Source organism: Lipophrys pholis (genome assembly GCF_963383615.2).
Source record: "Lipophrys pholis genome assembly, chromosome: 8".
NCBI classification, from domain to species: Eukaryota; Metazoa; Chordata; class Actinopteri; order Blenniiformes; family Blenniidae; genus Lipophrys; species Lipophrys pholis.
The window spans coordinates 24,428,253-24,454,452 of NC_137630.1; the positions used below are offsets into that span (position 1 = coordinate 24,428,253).

Genomic DNA, 26,200 nt, shown 5'->3' on the forward strand with positions numbered 1-26,200 from the left:
CTAAATGCTTTCCCAAAGTGACGTGAAAAAAGACAAGAGGATTCAAATATGATTTGACACCAGAATCGATTTATTCACAGATGAATCTTGAGATTATCTTCAACACATTAGTTGAAACAAAGTGAAAACTGGGTCAGGCAGGATCGCAGTAACGTGTTCTAATGGATGGATGTTGAAGTTAAAAGGGTAAATCCAGTTTTCCCCCCAGAATCGTTCGCTTAGTAAATAGAATTGTATCTTTTATTGGCTATGTGTCAAGATGAATGTGAATAGAATCTGCAGAGGCTACAGGACATGAAGAATTAAAATGGAATCATTCTTTTACATATTTGGTTTGACAAATAAAAATGGCAAACCTTGTCAACCATGCAGTTTAAGGCACGAGAATATTTAGTTAACAAGTTCTGTGCATTTCACAGAATGTTCATATACAGTACAAGACAGGGAAATATTATAGTGAATTATGCAAGACACTTAAAGCATACAAAGACGTAACGAAGTGAGGTATTACATCTATAATTAAACGACTGGTGGCGATGGACAGGCCTTAGCTGGACGACGTTAATGTTAAATAAGGAGAAATTCCTCGACACAAGGCTGTCAATAGCTTTTAACTCCCGAGTAGTCATCCCTGTGGATGTCTGTATGCATAATGCAGAACATTTTAGTCACTAAATGGCAGTCCGTGTCATATTTTCTCAATTAAAACAATGTTCTATAAAGACCGGAGTTCTGTTTAAGTGCTGTGAGTTTAACCACCACATAGAGGGAAACAAGAACTCCCCAAAAGGTGCCTTCAAGTTTCAGCACGTCTGGAAATGAAAGAAAGCACTTTAAAAGCTGTCGGGACGGAGTTTATGGTCAAAGGAGGTTGAAGTGGAGAAGAACACAGGCCACTAGATTCACCAGCTGGAGCCATCGGGTTGCTGGACAGTGGTGGAGTGATGCGTCGTCGTCAACCTTTTCCCCACAGCTGACGGAGGAGTGGTTGTTTTCTCCGGTCAAAAGGCACTCGCTCAGTTTGTTTGTTCTTCTTACATATGCTCTGGGTGGTTCTGCAAACAGCTTATGAACTCTGTGACAGGATGGCCCTGAAAGCAGATCTGGTACACGGCGTTAAAGAGCGGGAACCTGCAGGAAGGAGGGAGGAGCCATTAATGCTGGGACGTTAGTACGGGTGTCTGTGCTGGTGCTGCTGCTGCTGCTGGACTTACTTGTCAACCAGGTTTTTATGCTTGAGGATGAGATAGACCTCAGCTGCTGTGGCCGGTCCCTGCAGCTTCTGACCGTTCAGCATCTCCTTCTCCAGATCCTCAATGGACTGAAAAGTAATACAAGATTATTAAATAAACAACACACTGAATTAAGCGCCAAGGACGCAAAGTGATAACATAAGGCTGCTACTCTACGATCTGAAACTATAATGTTCAAAACACCATGCAGGAGACGTGATTCTACACATAATTGAAGACCCAGAATTACTTATATGTGTGATTAGGAGTGTGTTTGGTTTTTCCCAGTGATAGACTGGTGATCTTTACAGAATGTATCCTTCCCCTCCCCCATAGATTGATAAAGCAGTATAAAAGATGGATGGACTATAGAAGGCAGCCAGGAACATAATTTACAGAGCTGTTAATTTACTGGAAGCTTTTTTTTTTTTTTTTTTTTTTTTTATAAATGATTATAGAATCTCAGATACCCTGCAGTTTTATACAGTAAAGGACATTTAACTAATGACAAAAGTTGCTTGATAACCAAAAAAGTTCTAAAACAAAATGTGAGCTGGACATAATTAGTGGCTGAGTTTTCAGCCTGCAGTCTGACGCTCTTCCACACACAGTGACGCTCCGAAGCTCTCTTTGCTCTGCACACATCTTTTTGGGTTGCAGAGGCCAGAAAGATATCCGAGGATTTCAGCTCACTTCAAAGGTTTTGCTTGAGGTCCTAATTTAATGATCACCATCATTGACAGTCTATCAGTAATTGTGTGCAGCATACATAATTCTGAAAGTATTTTTTTTATTATGATGGAAATATTTTTAGTCTGAGTGTGTAAAAAAAAAAAAAAGAAACTTTGGATGTTTTAATAAAATATGCAGCACATCCAAATGTACCAACAAAACTGTAAATATCTTCAATACAACAATAAAAATCAAATGTTGGCTTCTAACCTTCCCCGTCTTCACGAAAGCCTCGGCGACTTTGCGGTTGCGGCCGCCGTAGCACGTGGTGATGAGGTCGGCCACGCCGCAGCTCTCCAGGAAGGTGGCGGAGGACACGGGCCCGGCCGTGCAGAAGATGCGCGCGAAGGCGATCATCTCCATTAGGCCCAGTCTGATCACCGCTGCCTTCGTGTTGTCGCCAAAACCCAAACCGTCACAGAAGCCCGCACCGACCGCCACGATGTTCTGCAGCAACAAGGAAAACGTATACGGAGAACTGAGGTGCAGTCCACACAGGAGTTTAATGTGTCCGATAGCCGAAGGGAAGAGATTACGTCCATCATCGTCTCAGTACAATTTCAGAAAATTGCCACAATCCTAGTTTGGAAAGCACTCGTTGAGTCTCCAACATGTTATGAGATTAAGCTTAAAAAGTTATTTTTGGCCAGTGAAAGTATGTTGAAAACGAGTCATGAAACTGCAATGCCTTTCACTTTTGGCCACTGGAGCATAACCACAGTTAAGTGAAAGTGTGATCAAAACAATACATCATGAGAATTTCCTGCAGGACGCTTGGGAAATATTTAAATGCCATGAATAGGACGGCGAGCTGTGCCATAAAAAAGGATGTTGAAATTTTTTAAATCTAGATTAGATCTATTCAAATCACTTTTTGTATGTTAAGATGTTCAGTTTTCAATAACGTAGAGGAAAACTGCAAACACTTATTTCAGCATCTTAGTTTACACAATATTTAACCATTCTGACACACAGGCATCAGGAAAAACGCAGGACTTAGTCATTATCTGTAATTTATCAGTGATCAAGCAGCTTGACCATAACAAGCTGCCATTTTCCAGCGGGTCTGGTTTGATAGGAAAGTGTTAGTTCAGTCCGACTTCAGCTCAAACATTCATTCAGTTTCATGCCACAGTGAAATACATTTTCTCATGTTGCATCATCATGTTGCTAAACTACTCTGAGGGATCATCTGTGTGTTTTCCCTCCTGTGTACACTCGGTGCCTCCTGCTCACCGTAAAAATTAGATCTGTGGTTTTAAACCAACCTCCACAAAGACGTGCTGCTCATATGACTGATCCAGAGAAGCACACTGTTGTCTATAGGGAGCTCACCTTCAGGGCACCGCAGATTTCCACCACATCGCACTCCTCCACTACTGTGACTCTGAAGTTGTTGGTCTGCATGAGTTCCTTCAGCACAGCACCGTGGTTTTTATTTTTGCAGCCTGTAAGCAGAAAAAAACAAAAAACAAAACAGGGAGGGTTGTGGTGAAAACACTTCATGACCTTGACTGAGCTGAATTTGCTTTGAACAGCAAATTAAATTCAGTCAGAGGAGGTCTGTGTGTTTATGGTTTTACTGTCTGCTCACAGTAAATCTCATGAAGCACGCACACACAGATTAAACTTTCACCTACAACCATGATACAAAAAGCTTCATTGGAAACAAGCAGACTTCCACTTTGAACAGATCTGGAAAATCCTTTTTCTTTTAATGCTGCAGCCATTTTCTGTTGGCGGGAGACGTTGTGTCGGCCAGTGTTTGGCTTAACTCTCCTGTTTTAGCAAACAAAAAACACTTCCTAAACCAAAACAATGATCAGACTAACCAATGGTGGTCTCGCAAAACTTCTCATCAGCAACCTCATTGGCAATGTTGGCCCCCATCAGCACACTCATGGCGATGCCGAGCTTCTCCTGGATCACGTCGGAGATGAGTTTGAGCCCATCGGGTCCCTCGTCCACACCCTGAAGGAACAATATCGCACACATCGAAAGACCACAATGCAGATGTCTGTCAGTCTGGGAGAATGTGGCGTCAGGCCAGAGTTCAGAGACAAAAGCATATCTACGCAACGACAATGACGCTGCACAAAGAGCAAAGTCGAACCTTAATGAGCGAAATGCCCAGAGCGTCGCTCTTTATCTTTCCCTTCATGGTCTCACACACTTTCCCAACAAACTGGTGTGGGATCACAAACACCAGAATATCTGCATCCTTGGACGCCTCCACCAGGTCCGGCACTGCCAACTGAAAGAGACGGGGGTGTTGAAAGCAACAACACATACACTAAATCCTACTGCATTCAAGTAAAACAATAATCCTTCTGACAAGGCTTCAAGAAATCCCACCAAAAATAGGTGTTCTAACATGCACTACGTACCACATTCACTGGGAGCGTATGTCCAGGAAGGTATTTGACGTTTTCGTGGTCAGCGTTGATTATTTCAGTCAGTTTGCGCCCGTTTACCATCTCCTCAAACACCCACATCTTCACAGTGTTGTCAAATTTTGCATTTTGAGCAGTGTTGGCACCCACAATCTTGGCGATGGCTGAGCCCCTGTGTTGTCGACAGGAAACAGGTTTGTATTTAAAATATACACCAGAAACAATGTGAAAATGCACACTGCTTTTCATTGTTGATCAAGCAATCAATACTATCCATCAGGTCCTATTTGAACAAACTCTCAGCAGGCTGCAAGGAATACATCCATTGACACATGAGCCATTCAAGAGAAGCTATGCCAGCTATTTACTTTTTTTTTTGTAAATATTATCAGCTTCTTAATTTTGAACACTGTCAGTAAGTTGTACATGATAATTATAAATTTCCTGTTTTACAGTGTATCACAGTTATTGGGATACTCATTACATTGCTTGATTGTTACATTTGAAAGATTTTGCATTGAATACACAAATGATCTTGTATGGAGCTCTACAGGGTATACAACAACAACAACAACAATAATAAATGTTACTCAAGTTTTTAAATGGTATTCCCTACTCCTTTGACAGATTGACTTATTTTATGCTCTCATCATCAAAATAAATATCATTGCACACACGGTTTGGAGACATTCTTTGATTATTTCATCATATTTCCCACACTTGAACTGGACATGAAGCACTAAATTTCACATTGGATTTATGTCAAAAACTAGACACATTCAAACGGGTTTTTGAGCACCAGATTCCATTGAGAATTACTTCAATTCAAGTTTGATTTTATGGACACAATGGTTACGACAAATTGACATACCATTTGAGACATTTTTTTTAATTTTCTACTAGGCAAACATGAATGCGGCACGAAACATTACAGTTTATATTAAGATATTTGAGCCCCAGAATCCTTTGGGCATTCTGAGAACTTAACATTAGTATAATCACTCGCAAATTTATACCTGGTGTACACATGAGTTAAATATATCATTTTTTATTTAGCTTTTTCTCACATGTGAATTCGGCATGAAATATTCAGCTTCATATTTAATTTAATTTCAAATCCACAGGGAATCACAATCAACAGGCTCAGAATCAGACTGAGGAAAGATCAAAATTACAATAAAATCAGTGAAGTAAAGAAAACTCAGGCTCAAGCCGAATTAACCGGGATGCTTTAATGATTTATTTTTGCTGCTGGTTTAAGTTTAAATCGTTTGGCGATTATATAAAACAATCCAGAACCTTTAAAGTACCGCTCTGTTGCATGGGGGTTTGGTTCCAGGCTGCCTCAAAGCAGAGCCAGCTAACCTGTAACAACCTGCTTTATTACACCGGCACAAAGTCACCGTATTCGTATATTACATCTAATAACTTTTATATTCGCTGTTAAGCCATTAGTTAACGTCTGTTCAGGGGGTAAAACTAGCTGGGAGCGGCACGTCGCTGCTCGTCAAACTTCCTCACGTTACTATGGACCACTGTCCATAGTGCTAGCTAGTCGGTTGCCCCGGTGATGCTAAACCAGCTAACCGCGGTTACACGTAGCAGCGCGGCGCGTGGAGTTGATACAGTCTAAACTCGCGCACAGGTGCTCTAATCAAAACACTTGCCAGTTTCCGGAGCCCACGATGCAGACTTTCTTCGGAGCTGCCATTTTTTGTAGTTGTATTTTTTGGGGGGGGGAAAGAGCCGCGGAGTGGAGATGTGTCCGCACCGACTGCAGCACGGTGGTTATGCAACGGGCACACGAGCGGTGGCTCGGATTTTATTGGCCCGTTGGAGGGGGGAGACGGCGGCCCGCCCAGAACAGCCTGGTCACTCATTGACAGAGCGGCGGAGGTCAATGGGCTCAAAGTAACCGGGGCGAAAGTCAACCTGTGAACTGTGAACCCGAGGGACCATTAACCCCCCGTGTGAGTGAGCAAAATACATTTAAATGCAGAAATGTACACTTCATCTTCATCTTCATCATCATCTTCTTCTTCTTCTTCTTCTTCATCATCATCATCTTCTTCTTCTATTATTATCAATATTATTATCTTTGAGACCAGAGTGAAGACAGCAGCACACCACAGTATTTATAAAAACAAAAATGACAACTTGATATATAATACTCCCATAAAGACACTTAAACACTGAATATGATCTTGTGAAAGATCTGCATGCAGATTACTTCGACTCCATTTTTACAAGTTGGATGCATTAGTTGCCTTTCGGTCCTAACTTTGAGAACAGCAAGTGGAAGATAAGAGTGCAGTGTCCTTGTTTCCAAAAGCAGGGCTGAATAGGAAGGAGACACAAATTAGTTTCACAGAGAGGAATGTGTACTGAGAATCAGAAGGGAGAAGAAGACTAATTCGGCTTAAAGTTCACAGTGTATCACATATGAGGTCACTTCCTATATTGGATTGAGGCATGTCAAGTCGTGACTTGACTTATGCCTGCAGTTTTACACAATGTAAGTATTTGTTGTACAATTCTATAACGTTGTATTTCTTCTTTCTTCCTTCTTGTCGCTTTTTACTACTTTTTATACCAATTAGCTGTCCAAGCCTTGAGAAACAGGCCTTCTTTCATCATGACGTTGTAGGGCAGAAGAGCTTTACGGAACATTTTTATATCTGTGAAAATAGCATTTTGATTTCTCAGCCAGCTTGTTTAGAGATCTCTGGATGGATTCCTAAGATGTTATTCACACCTTCATGCGCCAAAAGGTGAATATACTCCTATAAAAAGTCTTCACACCCACTTAACCAGCACGGATATATGCACACCTGTCGTAACCGTGCTTGAACCTGCTGAAAAAGCGTGCTTTCAAACTCAGCTGCTCCGATTACACACGAGCGACCCAAAGATCCTTTAGAAACTACTTTCACATTGAAGGATGTGGGAGTTTCTGTCAACAGATCTACACAGAAAACCTAAATTTACCTCCTCTTCACAGTACAATGGCAGCCAATCAAACGTCTATTTATCAGTTCTGGCATTTCCTTGAAGGGCTTTCATGCAGTTACAACATGCTATTTGTGAACATTTGCGGTTTGTAACAAGTCGTATATACTGTATGTAACATCAGGTTATATTTACAGTACATGATTTTATTTCTATGTTTATGCTTCTACAATATCAGTCATTGTTCTGACTATTGTGTCATATACTTGATGAAGTTTGCATTACTATCACACATGTCTTGATATCTTCTGATCCTTTTCTATTTATAGTACATAACTTGATCAGTACAGTACTTTAATTTATTTTTCACAGTTTTAACGGGAAAGTTTGTAGTTTTACTGATATGAGGTGTGTTCTGTCTGTCAGTGTCATAAGAGGCAGTGATGGCAGTTGTTTCTTTCTCCATTATATCTGAACAAAACTGCACTTTGTGCATGCCACAATATTTACTGTGACAGCTTATTATGTCTTTTACTGTAAATTAAGTCTAATACTGTAGAATAAGCTTTTTAATGTTAGTTTCTTTCATTCCAAGAGAAATATGGATCAACACTGTAGACATATTACAGACTTGTGAGAATTTTAAATTGCAGATTAATAAATATTGTTAACACTTGTCAGGATAAAACACACATTGGAAAATATAGATGGAAATTTAGTAGCTAGAAATAATAAGAGCTTTTTTTTCTTTTGAATGAAGAAAAATGCTTTCAGATCATTTCCCAGGGTTTTCAATTTGAATATAATAGAGGAAAATTGAGTTGAGAGATTGTACAGCCCGATTTTGTTATTTTAACATGAATGATCAACATTTTTCTGAAACTCACAGGATGTTTACAGTGTGAGAGTTTCATTGTACAGAGCACAGCCGGGACATTAGGAGTCCTCGCAGTGACCACAGTCAGATCTCAGTGGGAGAACTTATTTGGTCTGCAAGATTCAAACAAAAGGGGACCTTGTTGCATAAGCGTTTGGATGGCAAACAGAAGCAGCGGCTCAGGAAGTTACTAAACTCAGCTGTCTGCTGCTTTCTGAAAGCAGGAACAAAGTGGGAAAATACAGCTTAGTATGCTGGAAAGTGTCCACAGTTATCTCCACCATAAACCTTCTCAGAGTTTAATGAGCTGGTTATTCTGTCAAGTCTTCATTCACTCAGTAATCACTCATATGAGGCTTTGTTTTCCAAGATTAATTCTTTATTAATCAACATATCATACTTTGTATGCTTCATGTCTTCATCAGATCTGGCCTTCAACTCTTTTATGATGCCTGGATTTATTTAGAATTTATGGTTGTGGAATTGTGCAAAAAATGTGCAGTATTGAATTTGTTAGTTGTCATAAACTTATAATGAGACCACGGAAAAAGCAGGCTATACAGATGCAATGTGCCAAGGTTTGTTTTATTCCTGATTGTCTTGTTGCTGCAGCATCATTAGAGGAGAAGATAACTTCTCTGTTGTGACTTTATAAAGCGAAACTGTGAATTGGAAATTAGATTTGGAGCTCTTGTTTGTCTCCAGGCTCCTGTCTGAGGTTCCCCTCAAAGAAAAATGAGGCTGCAATGTGTTTGTTTCTCTGTTGTAGATCTTTGCAGTTTTGAGCTAAAACTCACATTCATACAGTGTATGTCATTTATACAAATGATGTGTACACCTATATTTGACCAGAAATCCAATTAGAAACATAACTGTAAACCATGACAGATAAATGCATCTTTATTGTGTGTGCTGTAATTGCTTCTGGATTTATTTAGGTCCTGTCTTATTATCCCGAACCCTGTATATCATGTTGAGCCCTTATATCTTGATTCTGAATAGGAGGCCCAGACATAAATACTGATTTCGGCAGGAAGGGCATTTGGGGTGAAAAAGCTGACTGTGGTGGCTCCTGTAAAAAGGAGCAGTCTTCTTACTCCTTTTTACTTATTAACCCTTTTTGTGTAACTTAATATCTGGAGTCATGTCATTACATGGACCGGGCTAAAATAATCTTTGAAATAAAAAAAAAAAATGGATAAAGACAGCGTCACAATAAAAACATTAAATGGACTCATTTACATGCTGATAGAGTTTGGTGCAGCGTCATGTGATGTGTTTTCCATTTTTTAATTTGTTAACGTCTTTTCTTTCACTTTATGATGTGGTACATTGAAATATCAACCGTATTGTTGAAGAAATCAATGCAGAAATATGTAGGTTTTGCTAAATTCTACAGAAAATGACATTACATTTTTGTCTGTTCCATGTGATCTGCTGGTAAACACATGCATTGAAAGATGTCCCTAATATCTTGAAAACTAAGTGTTCCAGAGAACCCAAATGGAGGCATGTAAAACCAGTGCCTATCAACTAATCTTTCCCAGATTGCTTATAAGATCGTCACTCACTTTTGACTATTCACAACACAAATTGAAGTCAGTGTGGTAATAGTTTAATCAATCTTTTAAAATTCAATAAAACAATCAATAGCTCAGGAGCAGTGCACTTCCTTTCAGACATCTGCTTCATAATATCTGTCAACATACAGTATGTATGGCATGCTGTAAAATTGTACTGTTTGTTACGTTATATGATTATCATAAATATCTGGTTTTTGACATTTCAAGCCTTTAAAGGACTGTGCAGTACTTGTAAATATGTACATGCTATACATGTGAAGCGAGTAAAAAGCTAGTAGAATTAGAGCGTGGTCCTACTCTTCTTTCCAAATGAGCCATGCTGATAAGGCAATAAGGTACTGAGCCATGAAACTTCGTCCTAGATTAAACTACATTTCATGGCAATTTGCCGTTAGGACTTCTTGGGCAGAACCCCTGAAAGTGACCTGCAGCACAGCAGAAACAATTGGCAACATCGGGAGACGGGGAATGCCTCTGCAAGATTGAATAGAAAGTCCATGGGGAAGTATAAGATGCAGGACAGATCCATTAAGAAGGATCACTAAATCGAATCACCTCATCCAGTGACAATTTCAGCCCTGTAAGATGGAGACATTTACAAAGAAGCATGACCTCAAATACTTGGAGAATTTTTTCAAGTTTGAAGGGAATATTCTTATGGGATGATCTGCATAAATGTGGTCACTGGAACCTTTGATATAACAATAACTTATACTTATGTAATATAATTAAGGCCCGAGGACAAAATTAAGGATCAAATACAAAATGAGAAGGTTGTTGAGATGAACAGGTTATATTACACCATTTATATTTGAAATCCCTCATGTCAATAAATGTAATGACAGTTGTAAAAGTATCTTGTCCATGTGTGATATAGAATTGGAGCATGAATGAATTTGTTTCCGGGCAGATTTGGCACCAGTCCTCACACTAATTTCCCCCGTGGGCCATTGAGTGAGGTATTCGGGTGCACAATGGTGGCAAATGGGGCTGCCACTAACCCTAATTTCAATAATTGATTAACTGGTCGATTATTTTGGTCAATACATGGAATATAGAAAATCTTCAGGAGAAGTAGTAGGCAGCGGCAGTCTATTTATATGTCGCGATGGGAGTCATTATCATTAGGTTTCCTCACACATTTTGTAACGACTCATTGGATACGAGTTGCTGCTGTACCATGTCAGAAGTGCTTCCACACTGCTGACATCTCCATGGAAAACACTGCCTCGGCTCTGAGCAGTTTGTTTTCTTCAAACTTTATTTCTGTTAAACTTAGCAATTTATCAATTTTTATCAATTTCTTTTTTGACGCTCCACTGCTTCTTTGGGGCAGGGTTGAATTTAGAGCACAAACAATGTACATGTGACACATTTCCTCCTCTTCTGTTGCTCCAGTTAATTTCAGGTTTTAGTGCGCCGGCTGTCCCGCAAACCTGCGAACGCTCGACTCCACACCTCGAGCGTAAATGATGACACAGAAGACTTTGAAAGGGATAAAAGTTACATAAAGTCAGCATTTAATGTTTAATATAACAACTGCTTGGAGTTCATTATTCATCTATACATCAGCACAACCCCCCCAACCAAATGTCTGAAATGAAAACCCCAAATTAAAAATGTAGGCCAGAACAGAAACGGAAAGCTCAGCGGCTGGAGGAGTTATTTAGAGATGCATGGCCTCATGCAGCAGACAAACAACAATCTGGCTGTTTATGTACCGAGGAACACAGCTGCTGCACCCTCATGTTGTCTTTGATAAATATACAGTTGATGTATAAGCTATTTATAGTTGTACGTAAATAAACCAAAGTGAAGAGAGGCGCAAAGCCTATATTAAATAAACCCAACTCGAGCAACATTGGACAGATCCGACTATGCTAATACGTTAAGATTATTATCCACAGTCATTGCAATATTTACATTAAATTACAGTCGACGCTATGATTGTGCTTCATATTAACACTACAAGCTGTACACGTCCCACGTCCTGCTGAGAGTAACAACGAGCTCAGAGTTACTTCACCTCAAGATTATACAGGGTTTGTTTATGTAAACACAGCACTTCCAAACATTTACAACCTCACACACTGGTCTGAGTAAAAGGGCAGCATGGTAATGTGTTCCTGCTGAATTTGGTAAAAAAAAAAAAAAAAAACATCAGGCGACACCATTAAAAAAAACATAAATACACACATTAAATGAACATTATGCAAACAGACACATGGAGTAATGATGACTCAGGCTGAGGTCACACATGCAGATGAAATGTCGGAGCACATTTAAGACGCCTGCAGCTGTACAGTGAGCTACAGGCAAGTCAGAGCCCTAAAATATGGAAAAACACATTCAATTCATGTTTGTTATCATTAATTACATCTCACCGTTACCATGTAACTTCACTTGTCGGAAACCCTCAGGCGACTATTGGATTCTATGAGCGAGGCTTTATGTACATTAAATCTGCTGTTGGGAATGTGGCCGTCACACTCGATAATGTGATAACGTGCAGTAAATGTTGTGTTGATTTACTTCAGTTTGTCCTAAAAGTGTTAAGTTGACCACATGTTTAATATTCAGGTTGTAATCTGGAGGCTAAATTCTAGAGACACCCTTCAGAAATAATACTTCTGAATGTACTTCAAACTATAACATCACAAATGGACATGATTTGAAATCAACACCTTTCTGACAAAAGAAATGTAAGCTTTGAAAAAGCTGAATTGACGACAGAGCTGTTAAACTGGAGTTTTCAAACATGGCTAATAAAGTGTCTTCATTCAAGTGAGGACACGTTCTTAAATCCTAGTCTTGGTTATGAATCTAGTTTTTTGGTTGATTTTCATTTTGGAAATAATATTTGTTATAATCCTGTTGGTACAACTTTCATGTGAAACAGACAAAATTTCAGAACCCCGTTCCCACCCACTGCCAAATGCATGAAAGAGAAACTTCCCTTTCACAAGATTTTGTGTTGCTCGACAAGTGTTGTCACAATTCGAATGGTTTTCCTTTCAAGAGCAAAGGTCGAGCTTCAAAACCCTAAAATTCCCAGGATTTTATTCCAATGAAAAAGAAAATACCAGTAATCTGATTACTGGTGTTACTCACAGTCAAACTGGAGGTTATAAAAATGAAATCTTTCATACTAACAAGTCTGATTCAGATTTAGCTTACAGCTGTAACTGTGTTTTTTTTCATCCATGCAACGCAGAATTATGAAACTTCCTAAAAGTCAGCTCAAATGACATGTGGCTTTTGCTGCTGCAGCCTTTTTTTTCCCCTCCTCACATGACCAGCAGATTATTGTGGCTAATCTCAGTAAACTCCTGAGTCAGATGTCTGACTTCCTGTGTGTGGAAGTGTTTCACTAGATATTTAACATATCTTGTTCACAGCAGACATTTTGACTGGTCTTCACAAGAAGAATAAAGGTCACTGATAGCATTAGAGAGCGCCCCAGTGAGTCATGAAGGCCACAGTGTGCCAGCTGCCTGGAAATAAAACAGCTAGACCCTTCTTAACAGCATGGTCCCAGTGCCTCTTATTTATATCAAGTAGTGCTGTAAACGGTACTTGGTCCCTGGTACTTTCTTGACTTTTAAGTCTCGAAGTATTGAACTATAATATAACCAAACTTTGTGGTTGCAATTTTCAAATTATTAGCATTTCAATTGAAGGATCTCATGTGTTCAGGCATTCTCAAGTGTGTCAAGATTGAAGTGGTGACCACTCCAGTAGGCAGCAGGTTACTCCAGCCTCCTCCTCCCATTGATCGCTATGACCAGTTAGGTGTGCTGAGTTAAAGATAACAAGAAATAAATTGTATCTACAGGGGGAAAGATTATCCAGAGAAGCATCTTGCACCTAAAGCAAATCGAGTCGAGCAGAGCAGAGCTGAGACCAGTGTTTCAGTTTAACTGGTGATCCATGTGTTAATCTCTGTGTCTGTTTCAGAGGTTTCCAAATGCCCATTCTTCATATGTGTGAAAATAGTTGCAGTCAAAAGTGACACTGAGGTTATTCAAATGTAAATAGTTTAGTACTTAGCATCTGAAAAAACACACCGAGCTGCTTGTCACCTTGAGTACAAGAAGGTGATTCTGCAATAGAAAGCACTGGTATTAAAAAGCACGGGACAATTTTCTCAGCACCATGACTCAAAATGTGTTCTGTGGAAACACCCCAGATTATTGCAGATTATTCACCTTATGTTTTCAGTTTAATGTCTCATTTTTCTATCCAGCTTTTATGCATCTAAATTTGTGAGTTACTTGGCTCTAGATCTGTCACCCTGCGTGATGAGGTAGTACGGTTTACTGGCAGAATGCACCCAGGTTAGCAAGGGATGACTGGTTGGAAATAAAAATGGAGAAGTGGTGGAAAAAGGATCAATATAAAAAAAAAACAAAAGACAAAACAAATAACGTCAGAAGCATGTGCAGAGCAGAAGCAACAATGAAACCATGTAAAAAATTTGGTCAAACTGAGGGGACGACAGTCACAGCTGGTATTTCCAATGATTTACTGAACACATACAATTCTTTTAGTTCATGCCCCTATCCACTGTATCTGGTACTTTGTCTTGAAGAGGTGTTTACAGATGACCATGCAGTTATTCTAATATTTTCTTCACGATGAGTCGATCACTGGTTTCCTGCCGTCTTATCGTATCGGGAGCTCGTCCACTCAGTCCGAGGTAAGACTGGGTTCACCTCAGCTTAGCTCAGCTCTGTTCAGCTCACAAGTCTGCACCCGGCACAGTTCCCACAGTTCCCACACAACTGCAGCAAAGTCCAAAGGCCGCGCAGAGACAAAAGAGCGGCGGCTCCTCGCTCACAGCCGCCGGCGTCTAGTGGAAGTTGCTGACGTGACACTTGACGTCGTCTAAGCTCAGCACCGTCCCCTGGTCGTTGTTGTTGTTGTGCTTGTGCTTCTTCTCAGAGCAGCGACACAGTTTGTATTTTATCACCTGACAGGATAAAAAACAGATTATAGAACCCTTCAGAAATGTCCTCCATATTCAAAATGGTGTTAAATAATTTAGATTTTTTTTTTTAAGCTTGTAAATTCTTAAGTATTTCCCACAAAAACCCATCTGCCTCAATTGCTGCCTTATATTCAACATCGATCATGAACAAAAGCCCTTTTTAAAGCCGTCTATATCTGAAAAAACCCTATAATTGAACGTTATATTAACATAATTCATATAAAATACTTATGAAAAAAACCCAGAGACAGTCAGTAATCCATCATGCATTTCACACACAATATGAAATCTTTACAATTTATTTCATACATCTTTTTCATATTCTTAGTCTGTATTTCATACTGTTTTGGAGATTTATCTCAAACTAAAAGTGGCCAAATCTTAAGATTTTGTCAAAAGCTGAAACAACCGGCGCTGTTAAAACTGCCTTAAAGAACAGCGAAGGTACCGTGCTTGCTTCTCACCTCGTAAAGGTAGTCAAATATCTCCAGAATAGTCAGGATGCTTGCCCCAATAAAAAGTCCCATCTGACCTCCAATATCACCTGGAATAAAACAAAAAAAACCAAACATAGAAATGAGCGTTATATGCAGTAAAGACCAAAACCCATCTGCAGTGTTTAAACTAAATGAAGCTGCACCTAAAAGTCCGGCCACTTCATACGCTTTCTTCTGCTCAATGGTTTCATAGTTGAGAGCTTCAAAGAAGATGTCCAACACCAGGATGTTCTCTCTGTGGATGGAAAAACCAATATTCTTACATAAAATGTAATCACCCAGACAAACCCTTCGCTCTGCACAATAAACTCCAGAACAAGCAGACCACCATTTCCTTGTTTCTTTACTTTTTGTGCTTCTGCTTTGACCTCAAACTGACTCCAGTGTTTCTTTCAAACAAACTCCCTTCCATGAGACACAACACTGTCAGAGTCCCTTCTAGGAATGTTAAATGTCGACTCTTGAAGATACGGTGTATAACATACAACCTAGAACTTCCATCATAGTAATGCAAAACAGCAGTTATGATGTCATGAGTGGCATGACTGTCCCCACACTGCATGTCAGCGAGCAAATGTGTCCAAAAAGAGGACATCGTCTAAAATGCATTAATTAACTCTATGAAGAGAAGTTCATGTGTGCCGATCCACATCTTAATGGGTGAATGTGAATAAAGTGACTCAAGTGAGTATTATTAGCACAGCTGGCCTCAGTGTAGTGAATTCAGAAAAGATAATCACTGTTCTGTCATGCAGTATTTGACAGGGAAAAAAACAACAATCCAAACCAGAACATTAAATGCAAATTAAATGAGATAAATGAGATAAATGAACTAATCGTTGATTGTCAGAGCTGTCAACACAGACACATAAACAGCCGATGCTCACTTGATGTACTGCTCAGATTTGTTGTATTTCTTTGCCAGATATTTGGCGGAGGCCTTGCTGGGGATCTTAACGAAGGACAGCTCTTTGCTGTATCTGGTCATGTTGCACGGCGTCTCACACACACAGAAATCATTGTCTCTTTCCACCAGGAAGTCTGCAGAGAAGCAAACCAGAGCACAGCTTGATAGTAGAACAGAGCTGCGGATGTAGAAATCTTTTTGAACATTGCCTCTGTTCTGGGATGCAGTGAGCTCTTAAATTTTAGTGTTGAGGATGTATGTAATGAATGTGAGTCGACGTACCGACACAACTTTATGTGTGGGTGTGTGATCTTTAAAGATTCAAAGGAGAATAAAGCTTCTTTCTTACCGAGAGCCGGGTCAGCACATTCTTTGTACAGCTCTGGGGTGCAGTAGGGGGCATCGCCTACAGCCGAAACAACACGCACTCACGTCAATGTTTTATTTTGGGTTTTTATCCCCCCCCCCCCCCCCCCCCCCCCCCCCCCACACACACACACACACACACACACACACGCACACACACCTCTGAAGAGTATTAGGCAATTCCTCTACTGCGGAGTGATTGATGTAACTCTGACACAACACAGAGCAAGAGCACTAAATTACCGGGCATGTGCACCATGCGGCAGTTGCAGTTGTCCACCAGGTAACGTGTTTCACAGTCGATGCGACAGGCTGTGATGCTGTAACTGTCAAAGAAGTCCGAGTCCATGGGCGTCACCTTACAGTCTCCCCAGGGTGGGGGGAGGTAAATCAGCTGCAATGACCGCACAAACACATGACCAAGAAGATTATTAACATGAAACTTACACAATACAGCAAACTTTCACAATTGGAGATGCTTTTTTTCTTTGGTCTGGTCATTCCTAAATTGTTAATTTTGAGGAGAATATTTTAACATAACTCCAGGTTATCATCTTTGTCAAATCATTATTCAAACCGTGTGCTGTCACAATACACAGAACAACCCTCTGGTTCACCTCTTACCGACTGAGCTGCAGCTATTATTATCTGACTCACCGTTTTATTTTTGTTTGTGTTGACGCCTGTTTGGCAACAAACTTCTTTGTGATTCCTTAAATGTGGGATTTTCGCCCGGCTGACTGTCCAAAGCCAAACATTTTCACTTTGCTCATGCATGAAGCAGAGCAGAAAAGTGTGACATATTAACAACTAGGCTGAAGAATTGACATTTCTTTGTGTTTTTGTTTAAAGAACCCACCAAAACAAACAAACAAACAAACAAACAAACAAACAAAACCAAACGATAAAACCAAAACAAAATAAAACAAGCTCAAACATTTCAAGTGTACTCGCATTTTGTTATGTTTCTCATTAAGATGATGGCGGGCAACCTATTCAACAGATGAGAGACAATTATTTGGTACTAACTCCGTTTATAAGTAAATTCACTCATTTCAGTTGCACAGATTTGTTAATAGCTTACTTTAAAATCACATATGATTTGTATTTTGTGGCATTAGGCTGTATAACGTGTTGTAACAAAAAAAAAAAAGGTGTATATTTTGTTTCTAAGCGTTCAGTGGCCCCATTGATAATTATATATCAATGTATCTGCATTACAACAATAGTTTTTATATTAAGTAAGCGGATGTATTCATACCATAGACATTTTATGGTGACCTCTTTTGGTCAGAGCACTTATGACAGCAGCAATATGGAGACAAAGTATAATCCCATAAGCCTATTCTCACAAAACCAACAGATTTATCTGTAAATGACCACAAATGCAGTGAATGAGAATTACCCAAATACGATTTCAAAGAATTAGTTGCAAAGTTCTGTTGTCTGCCCACATCATTGGACAACAACTTCATGTTGTTCATGTGTTACTGATTGGTTCCTCCGGAGTTATGTAGTAGATGGAGGTGCTTCACTATCTTGTATCTCGAGGACACATGAGAACTTCTGAGTTTTGCCGGTACCTTTTAAAGGTTTACTTGGACTTCTGCAGTAGTTCACACTAGAGTTCATAAGAAGACCTAATCAGACTAATCATTAAATGATTTTTGTGTGAAGTAATTGAAAATATCCTGAAATTTATGAATTAGCCAGGACCTGGATTTCCATCACGTCCTTCCAAAATCTCTGTGATCACTTTGACATGTGTAAAGTAAGAATGAGTGATAATGCTGATCAATAAGAACAATGCAAATTGTCCTGGTTGTGATAAAGTGCATCTGTAGTCAAACATGCATCAGTTTGTACCCTCTGTTCCTGGCAGGAAACGAATGTTTGAAACCCGGGCGCCACTCCAAACCCGAGCTGGTCGATGAATGACGGCTCGTCCTGACTGTGGATTTGAACTTTGACTCCGGCCTCAAACGAAGTCTCATCTGTGGGAAGTGAGACGTGAAAAGGCAAAAAGGTATTTTTCCAGTGATTCCAGTTGTGGAGCTCATTCCAGACTGTGAAACTCCCCAGTGTTTCGTCTCTGTATCAAAGCCACATGCACCTGCACACCAACCAAATCAACACACTTCAAGAGTGACATAGAAGTAGCACTTCCTCTCACCTGTTTCTCCCCACACGGGCAGGTATTCGTCCTGCTGGATGTCTAGCATGAGCTCGAGGCCGTTACCCATCCCGCCCTTTGTGGTGATGAGGGGAGTCTGTCCATCACCGCCAGCGTTAAATGTGTAACACTTCCCGTAGCGCGTGAACACCTGAGAGACACAGGGAATCGATGTTCATTTCAGATACGTCTAGAAAAAAGTTTCAGCAGTGTCCGGTGTGCCATTTGCCAGGGCTCATCTATCCCCACTGCGTTGACTCATTCCAAAGGACCGAATCCATCCTCCTCTTACAGTGATTAAAGCATCTTCACCAGGAGACGCGACAAAAATCATCAGTGTATTTCAAGATGTAATTAAAGTCTATAGTTAGAACAGTGAAGTCATAAATAGATTTTCACTTCATGCAATTTTAATTAACACCACCTGTGTTGGCCTTGAACAGCCAGGACACTGCATTGCACTAAGAACAATGAAGGTTATTGTATATTCACCAAAAAAAGCAAATATTTAGAACATCATATAAGATTATTGCATAAGTATCGCTAAACCAACCTAAAGATGTAGACTGCCATTCACCAATGCCTGTAGGTGTTAGTGGGAGTGTGTGTTATTGTCTTCCTCACTGTTTGCCCTGTGATGGACTGGCGTCCTGTCTAGTTTTAACCTCAATTTGCCCACAGTCATCTGGGACCAGCTCCAGAGCTCAAGACTGTGATTTTAATTAAGCGGTAGAGAAGATGGACGGATGGATCCATCCAGTTTATCGAGAGTTTCACAGCAACATTTGTACACGCTTACGACATACATAATGCACAATAACTGAGAGTAAAACATAAATGACAATGTAGACAAAGTTTGATTTGGAAGATACCTCACAATTCTTCAAACTCTCCAGTGTAGTTTTTATTCAAATGCACTTATCACAACTGCAAAGTGCTTCATTTAGCGTTGGAGTAAAACAAAGAGAACCAGCAACCCAATAAAAATAAGATAAAACGAGTGAAAGTTGTAGAGAAACTAGACAAAGTGCTCTGATAAAAACTTTAAATGTTTTAAGGGGAAACTTTAAAGATGTCACTGGCTCAGCTAACCTGATTTCCCCAGGCATTATCGCAAAGCTTCAGGGCTCGACAGCAAACGCTCTGTCACCTGAGACAGATAAAAGATTTCTGCCCAAGGAAATCGAATTTTGTGAGTATGTTTGTGTAATAGAGGGACGAACAAGGACACTTTAAGAAGCACCAGTGATTGGCTTGAATCCATCTGATATGGCAAAACATGGGAAACCAGTGTGAAAATACACAAAAACAGGTGGGATGAGTTCATCTTGTTTTGCTGCTTGTGTGTGCATGCTAAGTGTGGTCGAATATTACATTTTTAGTTCCAAAAGTGATCAAATTTTCAAGAATGATAAAATAAGATTTTCAACAGTATGAGTGATCGGAACGTTTGTGATACTGGTCTTGTGTGTTTAGTTCAATAAATGTACAGTCTGCAGACAGATTCCTAAAAAGTTAAGAGATCATGTTCGAGGACATAACAATGCTTTTCCACTGGGGGTCAGTGTGTGACTCAGTTTCTAATGTGAATGTGCGAGTGTGCTTTTGAGACAGATATTATCAAGAGAGAGAGAGAGAGACAGAGAGAGAGAAAGAGAGAGAGAGAGAGAGAGAGAGAGAGAGAGAGAGAGAGAGAGAGAGAGAGAGAGAGAGAGAGAGAGAGAGAGTCCAGGGGAACGAGGGAGAAAAGGAGGTATTCCTGTGGGTGTCTTGAGTTACACAATCCTCCCAGCGAGGTGATGGAGACGGGCGATTTAACGTTCCCTCACATGCTCTTTATGGCACTTATAATGAGTCTGATGTTACCATGGAGACCAAGCATCCCAGCCAGGTCCAATGCCGCCTTAATTTTAAGGAAAGTCGAGAAAAAGATGTGAGCTTGAGCCTCTATGAGAAATCAGCAACGGCTTATATGACACGTCTAAACAACCTTGAGCAGGCGGCAATAAAAAGACAAGATAGGCAACAATGCCGGGCTTTCTTTGGCGACGAGTTAATCTTGCATTAGAGTGTTTAGTGTTGTATGAGTCACATCATCCATGCGGTAAAGACGAGGAGGGAAAGAAGGAGAACAGGGAGCGATGGAGGGCAGGGATTTAAAGTGAATGAGACAGAGAGAAGGAGAGGGAGTTTAACCACTACAGCTTGGAGAAGGCTATTGTTCAACGTTATGGCACAGAATGACATATCTATGATTAGAAAGAACAAACCAACCAAGTAATTGTCGAGAAAGAGTTTGGCTCCTGCCAAAGGCAGTTTAAACATTTAGGCCATCTATCATGTAAAGTCAGCCAGGGACGGCTGCCGGTTGCTGAAGCAGACTTCAATGTAGGAGTGGAAAAACCAAAACAAAAAAAACAAAACATTGTGCACTAAAAAAAATGGCAAGAAGGGAATGAAGTAAGGTGTGTAGAGATTTAGACTCATTTATTGATATTTGTAATGAAACAAAATTCATAAACACAAAGAAAAAAGTGAACCCTTTTTTTTGTAAAGCCACCTGTTTTTTTGGGAGATTTCTCACTGTTATTTAATCAAAAACTACGATCGACTTATAGTCTGTCAAGAATGCACCTGACCTTCTCCCTTTGTTAGCTGGGTATCGCCTTAAGACCCCCGATCCTGATTTGGATGTAGAAGATGAAAGGATGGACTTGACCAGAAAGTCCCACTGAGGTGAAGATCTGTTTTGGCAATGAATGAGACCTGACCGAAGGAGCAACCATAAACATTTTCATTATCAAATCAAGTAATAAATAAATATCCAAAAAATGAAACTACAATAAAAACAGGATACAGAGCAGAAACTCTGCTTCATTGGCATGTTAAGAAAGACATCAACCTTTCAACCTCAACCTCACAAAACAACAGATCAGCATTAACGTTGCTGTTGTAAAGCCTGATCTCAGTTTTGAGGCTGTATTGTTTGGACTTCCGGATGCTTGAATGAAGGCATTGGAGACGGGTGTCACAGTCTTTAGTAGAGAGAACAGTAGAGAGAATACGATAAGATGTCGGAGACTATGCATTTGTTATACAAAGTGGAAAGATGCAGGTTACGCTGAAGCCTCGATAACATAAGAGGCTGCATGCATAAATAATATATTTGTAACATTTGGGTTTTTTATTAAAGATACCATTTTAAATCCAGAACAAGGCGCTGAAGTGAAGATAATGTAAACCAGAGCAGAAAAAGAGAAAATTAATGTGTATATGGCTTGTGTGTGAGTTTTTCTCTAGGCGTAATAACCATGTAGATTTAATGAAGAGTCGGTACACGCTAAAGCTGTTACACAGTCAGGAGTAAGAGGATTTTAATTACCCTGAAGCCACTAATGGGAAAACAAAGGGGTAGAACTGTATGTCGAGGTGAAAAAATAGTCCCCTGCTCTCTGCTAGTATGTAGTATTTATCATGTTCACCACCTGAAAACACAGCATAGGCGACAAATAAAGATGAAGTTTGGTCCTGTGTAAGCACCGGTTAAAAACTGAAGAGACAACTAAAGTCAAGTTGCATCTTTCAGTTTATTTTTCCTTTCAAGTCCTAAACAGAATAAAAAAGTAACAGGAGCATTTCAAACTCTTCCTATGATCAAAAGGCATGTTACACAATTGTCATCTCCTCACACTACTTTTATAACTTCCATGGCAACGCTGTGTGTGCAGCTCTATGCATTCAAGATGTTATTGAGGTGGCATGAGGTGGTATTTTTACCAGCTGAGAGCGCTTGATTGCTTCTAAAATGTCAAAAGGAGAAAAATCAGGCGCGGTATAGCAAGGAGACCGGTAAGGATCACCTGTCACCCTCCGTGTTTGGTCTGTTCAGAGATCTTTGGTCTGTGTCGCACTCAGAGGTTGTTTGCTGCACGTCGGGACTCGTTTGACAGAGTTCAGACCTCCGCAAATAAACTGCATTCACAGAAAAATTACCCCCAGAGTTTGTTTTGATCGAGCGGCACTTTACGTGTGAACGCACCCAGAAAATTAAAGTGTTTGTAGGCAGAGAGATGTGTGAATTAACAACTAGGGAGTAATTCTGTGTGTTCACTGGATTTGATAACATGAGTAATACTAGGGTAGTAATTCTAGATTTTTCTTAGAAAACATCATCAGTTGTAGCTTGAATGTCTATAATTGCTATATGATAATAGAAAGTAAAAACGTTGATTCAAATGAACTCGGATTGAAGTGATTCCTTGTATTTGAGGCAAAAGCATGCATTTTATGATGCGTAGCAGCAGTAACAGATTCCCTATTTCAAACCAGATAAATGTAAAGCTTTTATAACAGATTTCTTTTGGTCTGAGAAATTTGCACAAATCCCAAATATTTACTATATCTCTCTCAGATTTCTCACAAATCGAACATCCTTTTTTGTGTTTCAGCCCAATTTGTTTACCGAATTTTCAGGGCAACCCATCTTTTTTCCATACTTTTTTTCTCAAACTTACGGTTGCAGATCACTGAAGCTGATCCTAGTAAACTTAGGATGAAGGCAGGATACATCCTGGACCGATCAGCAGTCTGCCAGAGGGCAAACAGTCACAAACACTCCCAAGATTTAGGTCACCAATGCATGTTTCATTGAACTGTAGGAGAAAACTGGTGTATCCAGAAGATATCATGCACATAAATAACATCACACACAAATGCCCTCAAGCATGGACTCAAACTTGGGATAATCCCACGGTGAGGCAATACTCCTCTGTGCAGGCCCATATTTGATCAAATATTCAACCAAAAATGTTAAAATCATCAGGATTTAAAAAAAACATAGGTCTTCAAAGTCAACAGAGCTCATCTTCTGGGGATTGTGAATGTTTGTACCACATTTCACAACATCTTTTCCTCAACAACTGTCAATGTTTCTGCTTGGAATAGTAGACAGATTGACAGAAATCATCCCGTAAACTCAGCTCTTTAGTCTGTGCATCCAGCCCGCTGCTGCTGCTGCAGCTGCTGGCCTCACTGCACATCCATTCACACTTATTGATCCCAGTGTCTGTGAACCACGGTGCCTCGTTAGACATCTGTAAGAGCAGAAAAACACGGCCCTTTCTTGCCCAATGAAAGCTTAAACGTGTCGGCTCACACAGCGGCTGCCCTTCATAAATAACTAAATTAATACATAAATGTTAAATCCATGTGTTTGACAGCAGCATGATGTTCACCAGCAGCTTGATCAATACACATACGTGAGTTGATGTCAGGTAACACTTGTTCCTTTCCTCTTACTTAAAGAATTTTTTTTTTTTTGTGGCAGTGACAGAAGTGATAAGAATAAAGAAACATGGCATATCTATAATGCACAGTGTGTGCGCAGTATGTACACCGCAGTGGCTTGTTATGATGAATACATAAATTATTGTGCACGTATGAAAAAGACTTCCTCTCGCAGAATTCACACACAGAGCAGAAGGTAAGAGGATCGGGGAATTCTGATGTGAATTCTAACTGGTGTGCTCTTTTCACACTATTTTACTGCCATAATTTAGCGATAGGTCCAACAACAAATCAATCCACAGAATTCAATACATTACTCTACGACTGCGGTTTACACACACCGTAATCTTCGGAGCTCTGCGATCAATAAAACTGTCGCTCTCACGCCATTTGGCGTCTATTGAAAAGCACTCACCAGAGCTCTGTTGTAATTTATCATTATGCAAACAATTATGTATATCTGTTCCTATAACCACTGCAGAAAGAATCTCTAAATCACAAATCCACGCTGCACTTTGCCATCCATTTAGCAAGGTCTTAATACTGTCTTGCAATCTGTGAGCAGCTAAAAGATGTCTCAGCAGGCAAAGTTCAATCCATTAGTGCTCTGTTGTTTTATGGGGATGTTTTCAAAGACTTTAAAGCTGTCACGGTAAAGTGCAAACACTTTCCCTGTTATTATCTGTATGCTTCAACAGCCGCCACTGGGAAGAACGCTGTTTAAATGCAACAGTGAGCAGGCAGCAGCCTGCAGTGACCAGCAATGGAAAAAATAAAAAAATAAAAAAATATAAAATAACAGCATTCAGCAGTTATTGCATCCTATTGTGCATGTTGCATAACTCAGGACTGAAATCTGATGAGGAATTCAGCTGACCTGGAAAAACTGGGAAATTTCACACTATGCTGCTTCCCTTCACGCATGGATTAACTTAGAAAAAAAAGAATAAAACAATTCATATTAATAGGAGAATGATCCACGCTCATGGCTCTATGAGACCGCACTGGGGCTTCAAGCTAAATATTTCTTCTATTTTGATGCCGGAATCTTGAAGTTTAATGTAACATTTGCAAGTTTCACTATTTTTAGCGTCCTAATTTAGCATGGTAATCTTTGCTAATTTACTCAGGACAGAAAGGGCAGCTCACGGTTTGCTGCTGGCAGAAACATAAACTTACACGAAGCAGTGCCATTAAAGATTTACAGGGACATCAGTATGCCTACATTCGATGCCCACAGCATTTGGTACAACTTGTCAGAAGTTGCTTGGACACCATTTTGCCTTCAGAACTCCCTTCATTCCTCGTGGGATGGATTCAAAATTATGCTTGAAACAATTCTCTTACATTTTGGTCGATGTTGTGATAAAGCATTCTAATGTTGTTACAGAACTGTCTCCTGTTTAGTTATGATGGGTTTTTTTTGCACAAGTCTCCCAGATTTTGCCTGGATTGTAGAAAGTGTATCCTTCTTATTTTTTATAACATCTAATTTGGATAATTTGGGAACAGACAAATCCTTGTGCCTTTCCCCGTCTCTGGTGCCCAAACAGTTCCTATAACTCACATTGGAGAACTTCTGAATCTGTTGGACCTGGCGACAGGCCATTTGAGGAAAGTGAGCTCAGTATTGTGTTCAAGAAATCGATTTGAGATTATCCACTCACTTAATCCACTTTGTGAACCGGTGTGTTGTCCTGCTGCAAGTAGCCATCAGAAAATGGGCAAACTGCAGCCACAAAGGCACCGGCATGGTCAGCCACAATACCTGGGTGGGCTATGCATATTTAGTTTCTACACATTACCCCACCTGCAGTCTGAACAGTTGAGACTGGAGAGAATGAATTTAATTTAACATCTTTATATTTGAAACAAGACTAAAGTTTGTTTAATCTTTGACCTTGTGACTGAATGCATTAACGCCTTTGAAGGCAGGAGGCCGACTGACATTTAAACTTATTATAACTCACAGAATCTTCAACAGTTCTGGAAGCACTATGTTTTGTTACCACTGCTACATGTATATGCTATACTGTGATCTGACAACAAAACACTGTGATGTCTGTGCAAGACAACAGTATAAGTCATATGTCATAAATATTTAAGATTGGTCTAGTCACATGCTGTTATGTACATTATTTGCCTCATACATATATGTAGCAACAAGGATTTTCTCTATCTATCTATCTATCTATCTATCTATCTATCTATCTAT

General features: G+C 39.9%; 2 protein-coding genes across 3 annotated transcripts in view; both read right to left on the bottom strand.

The window, feature by feature from the left end:
• Positions 1–43: 43 nt before the first annotated feature.
• Positions 44–6,158, bottom strand: LOC308113495 (glycerol-3-phosphate dehydrogenase [NAD(+)], cytoplasmic). The gene is made up of 8 exons (XM_080469846.1): positions 6,025–6,158; positions 4,352–4,529; positions 4,078–4,218; positions 3,797–3,935; positions 3,300–3,412; positions 2,175–2,411; positions 1,215–1,321; positions 44–1,131 (listed from the first exon to the last, which is right to left on the bottom strand). Exons 1-8 carry the CDS (start codon positions 6,066–6,068, stop codon positions 1,035–1,037), a joined length of 1,056 nt encoding a protein of 351 aa, XP_080325972.1. The 5' UTR covers positions 6,069–6,158; the 3' UTR covers positions 44–1,034.
• Positions 6,159–14,275: 8,117 nt separating this feature from the next.
• The window catches only part of LOC308113219 (acid-sensing ion channel 1-like), a gene marked incomplete at its 3' end in the record, with an annotated part of 62,991 nt that continues 51,066 nt past the window's right edge, over positions 14,276–26,200 (bottom strand). The window contains exons 3-10 of one of the 2 annotated variants that reach the window (XM_080469283.1): positions 18,700–18,850; positions 18,393–18,520; positions 16,770–16,920; positions 16,510–16,566; positions 16,141–16,294; positions 15,397–15,488; positions 15,221–15,300; positions 14,276–14,738 (exon numbers count right to left, since the gene is read on the bottom strand). In XM_080469283.1, coding sequence (XP_080325409.1) covers positions 14,619–14,738; positions 15,221–15,300; positions 15,397–15,488; positions 16,141–16,294; positions 16,510–16,566; positions 16,770–16,920; positions 18,393–18,520; positions 18,700–18,850 — 933 coding nt within the window. Of the gene's footprint in view, positions 14,739–15,220; positions 15,489–16,140; positions 16,295–16,509; positions 16,567–16,769; positions 16,921–18,392; positions 18,521–18,699; positions 18,851–26,200 lie in introns of both variants that reach the window. The other variant, XM_080469282.1, reaches the window with a different exon arrangement.

What these genes read in the sequence shown, in the direction of transcription:
- LOC308113495 (XM_080469846.1), bottom strand. Translation starts at nt 6,068, where the DNA reads ATGGCAGCTCCGAAGAAAGTCTGCATCGTGGGCTCCGGAAACTG. An exon ending in ATACGCTCCCAGTGAATGTG is followed by an intron (nt 4,219 to 4,351) that starts GTACGTAGTGCA and finishes CGTCTCTTTCAG; the next exon opens with TTGGCAGTGCCGGACCTGGT. An exon ending in CTTTCGTGAAGACGGGGAAG is followed by an intron (nt 1,322 to 2,174) that starts GTTAGAAGCCAA and finishes ATTACTTTTCAG; the next exon opens with TCCATTGAGGATCTGGAGAA.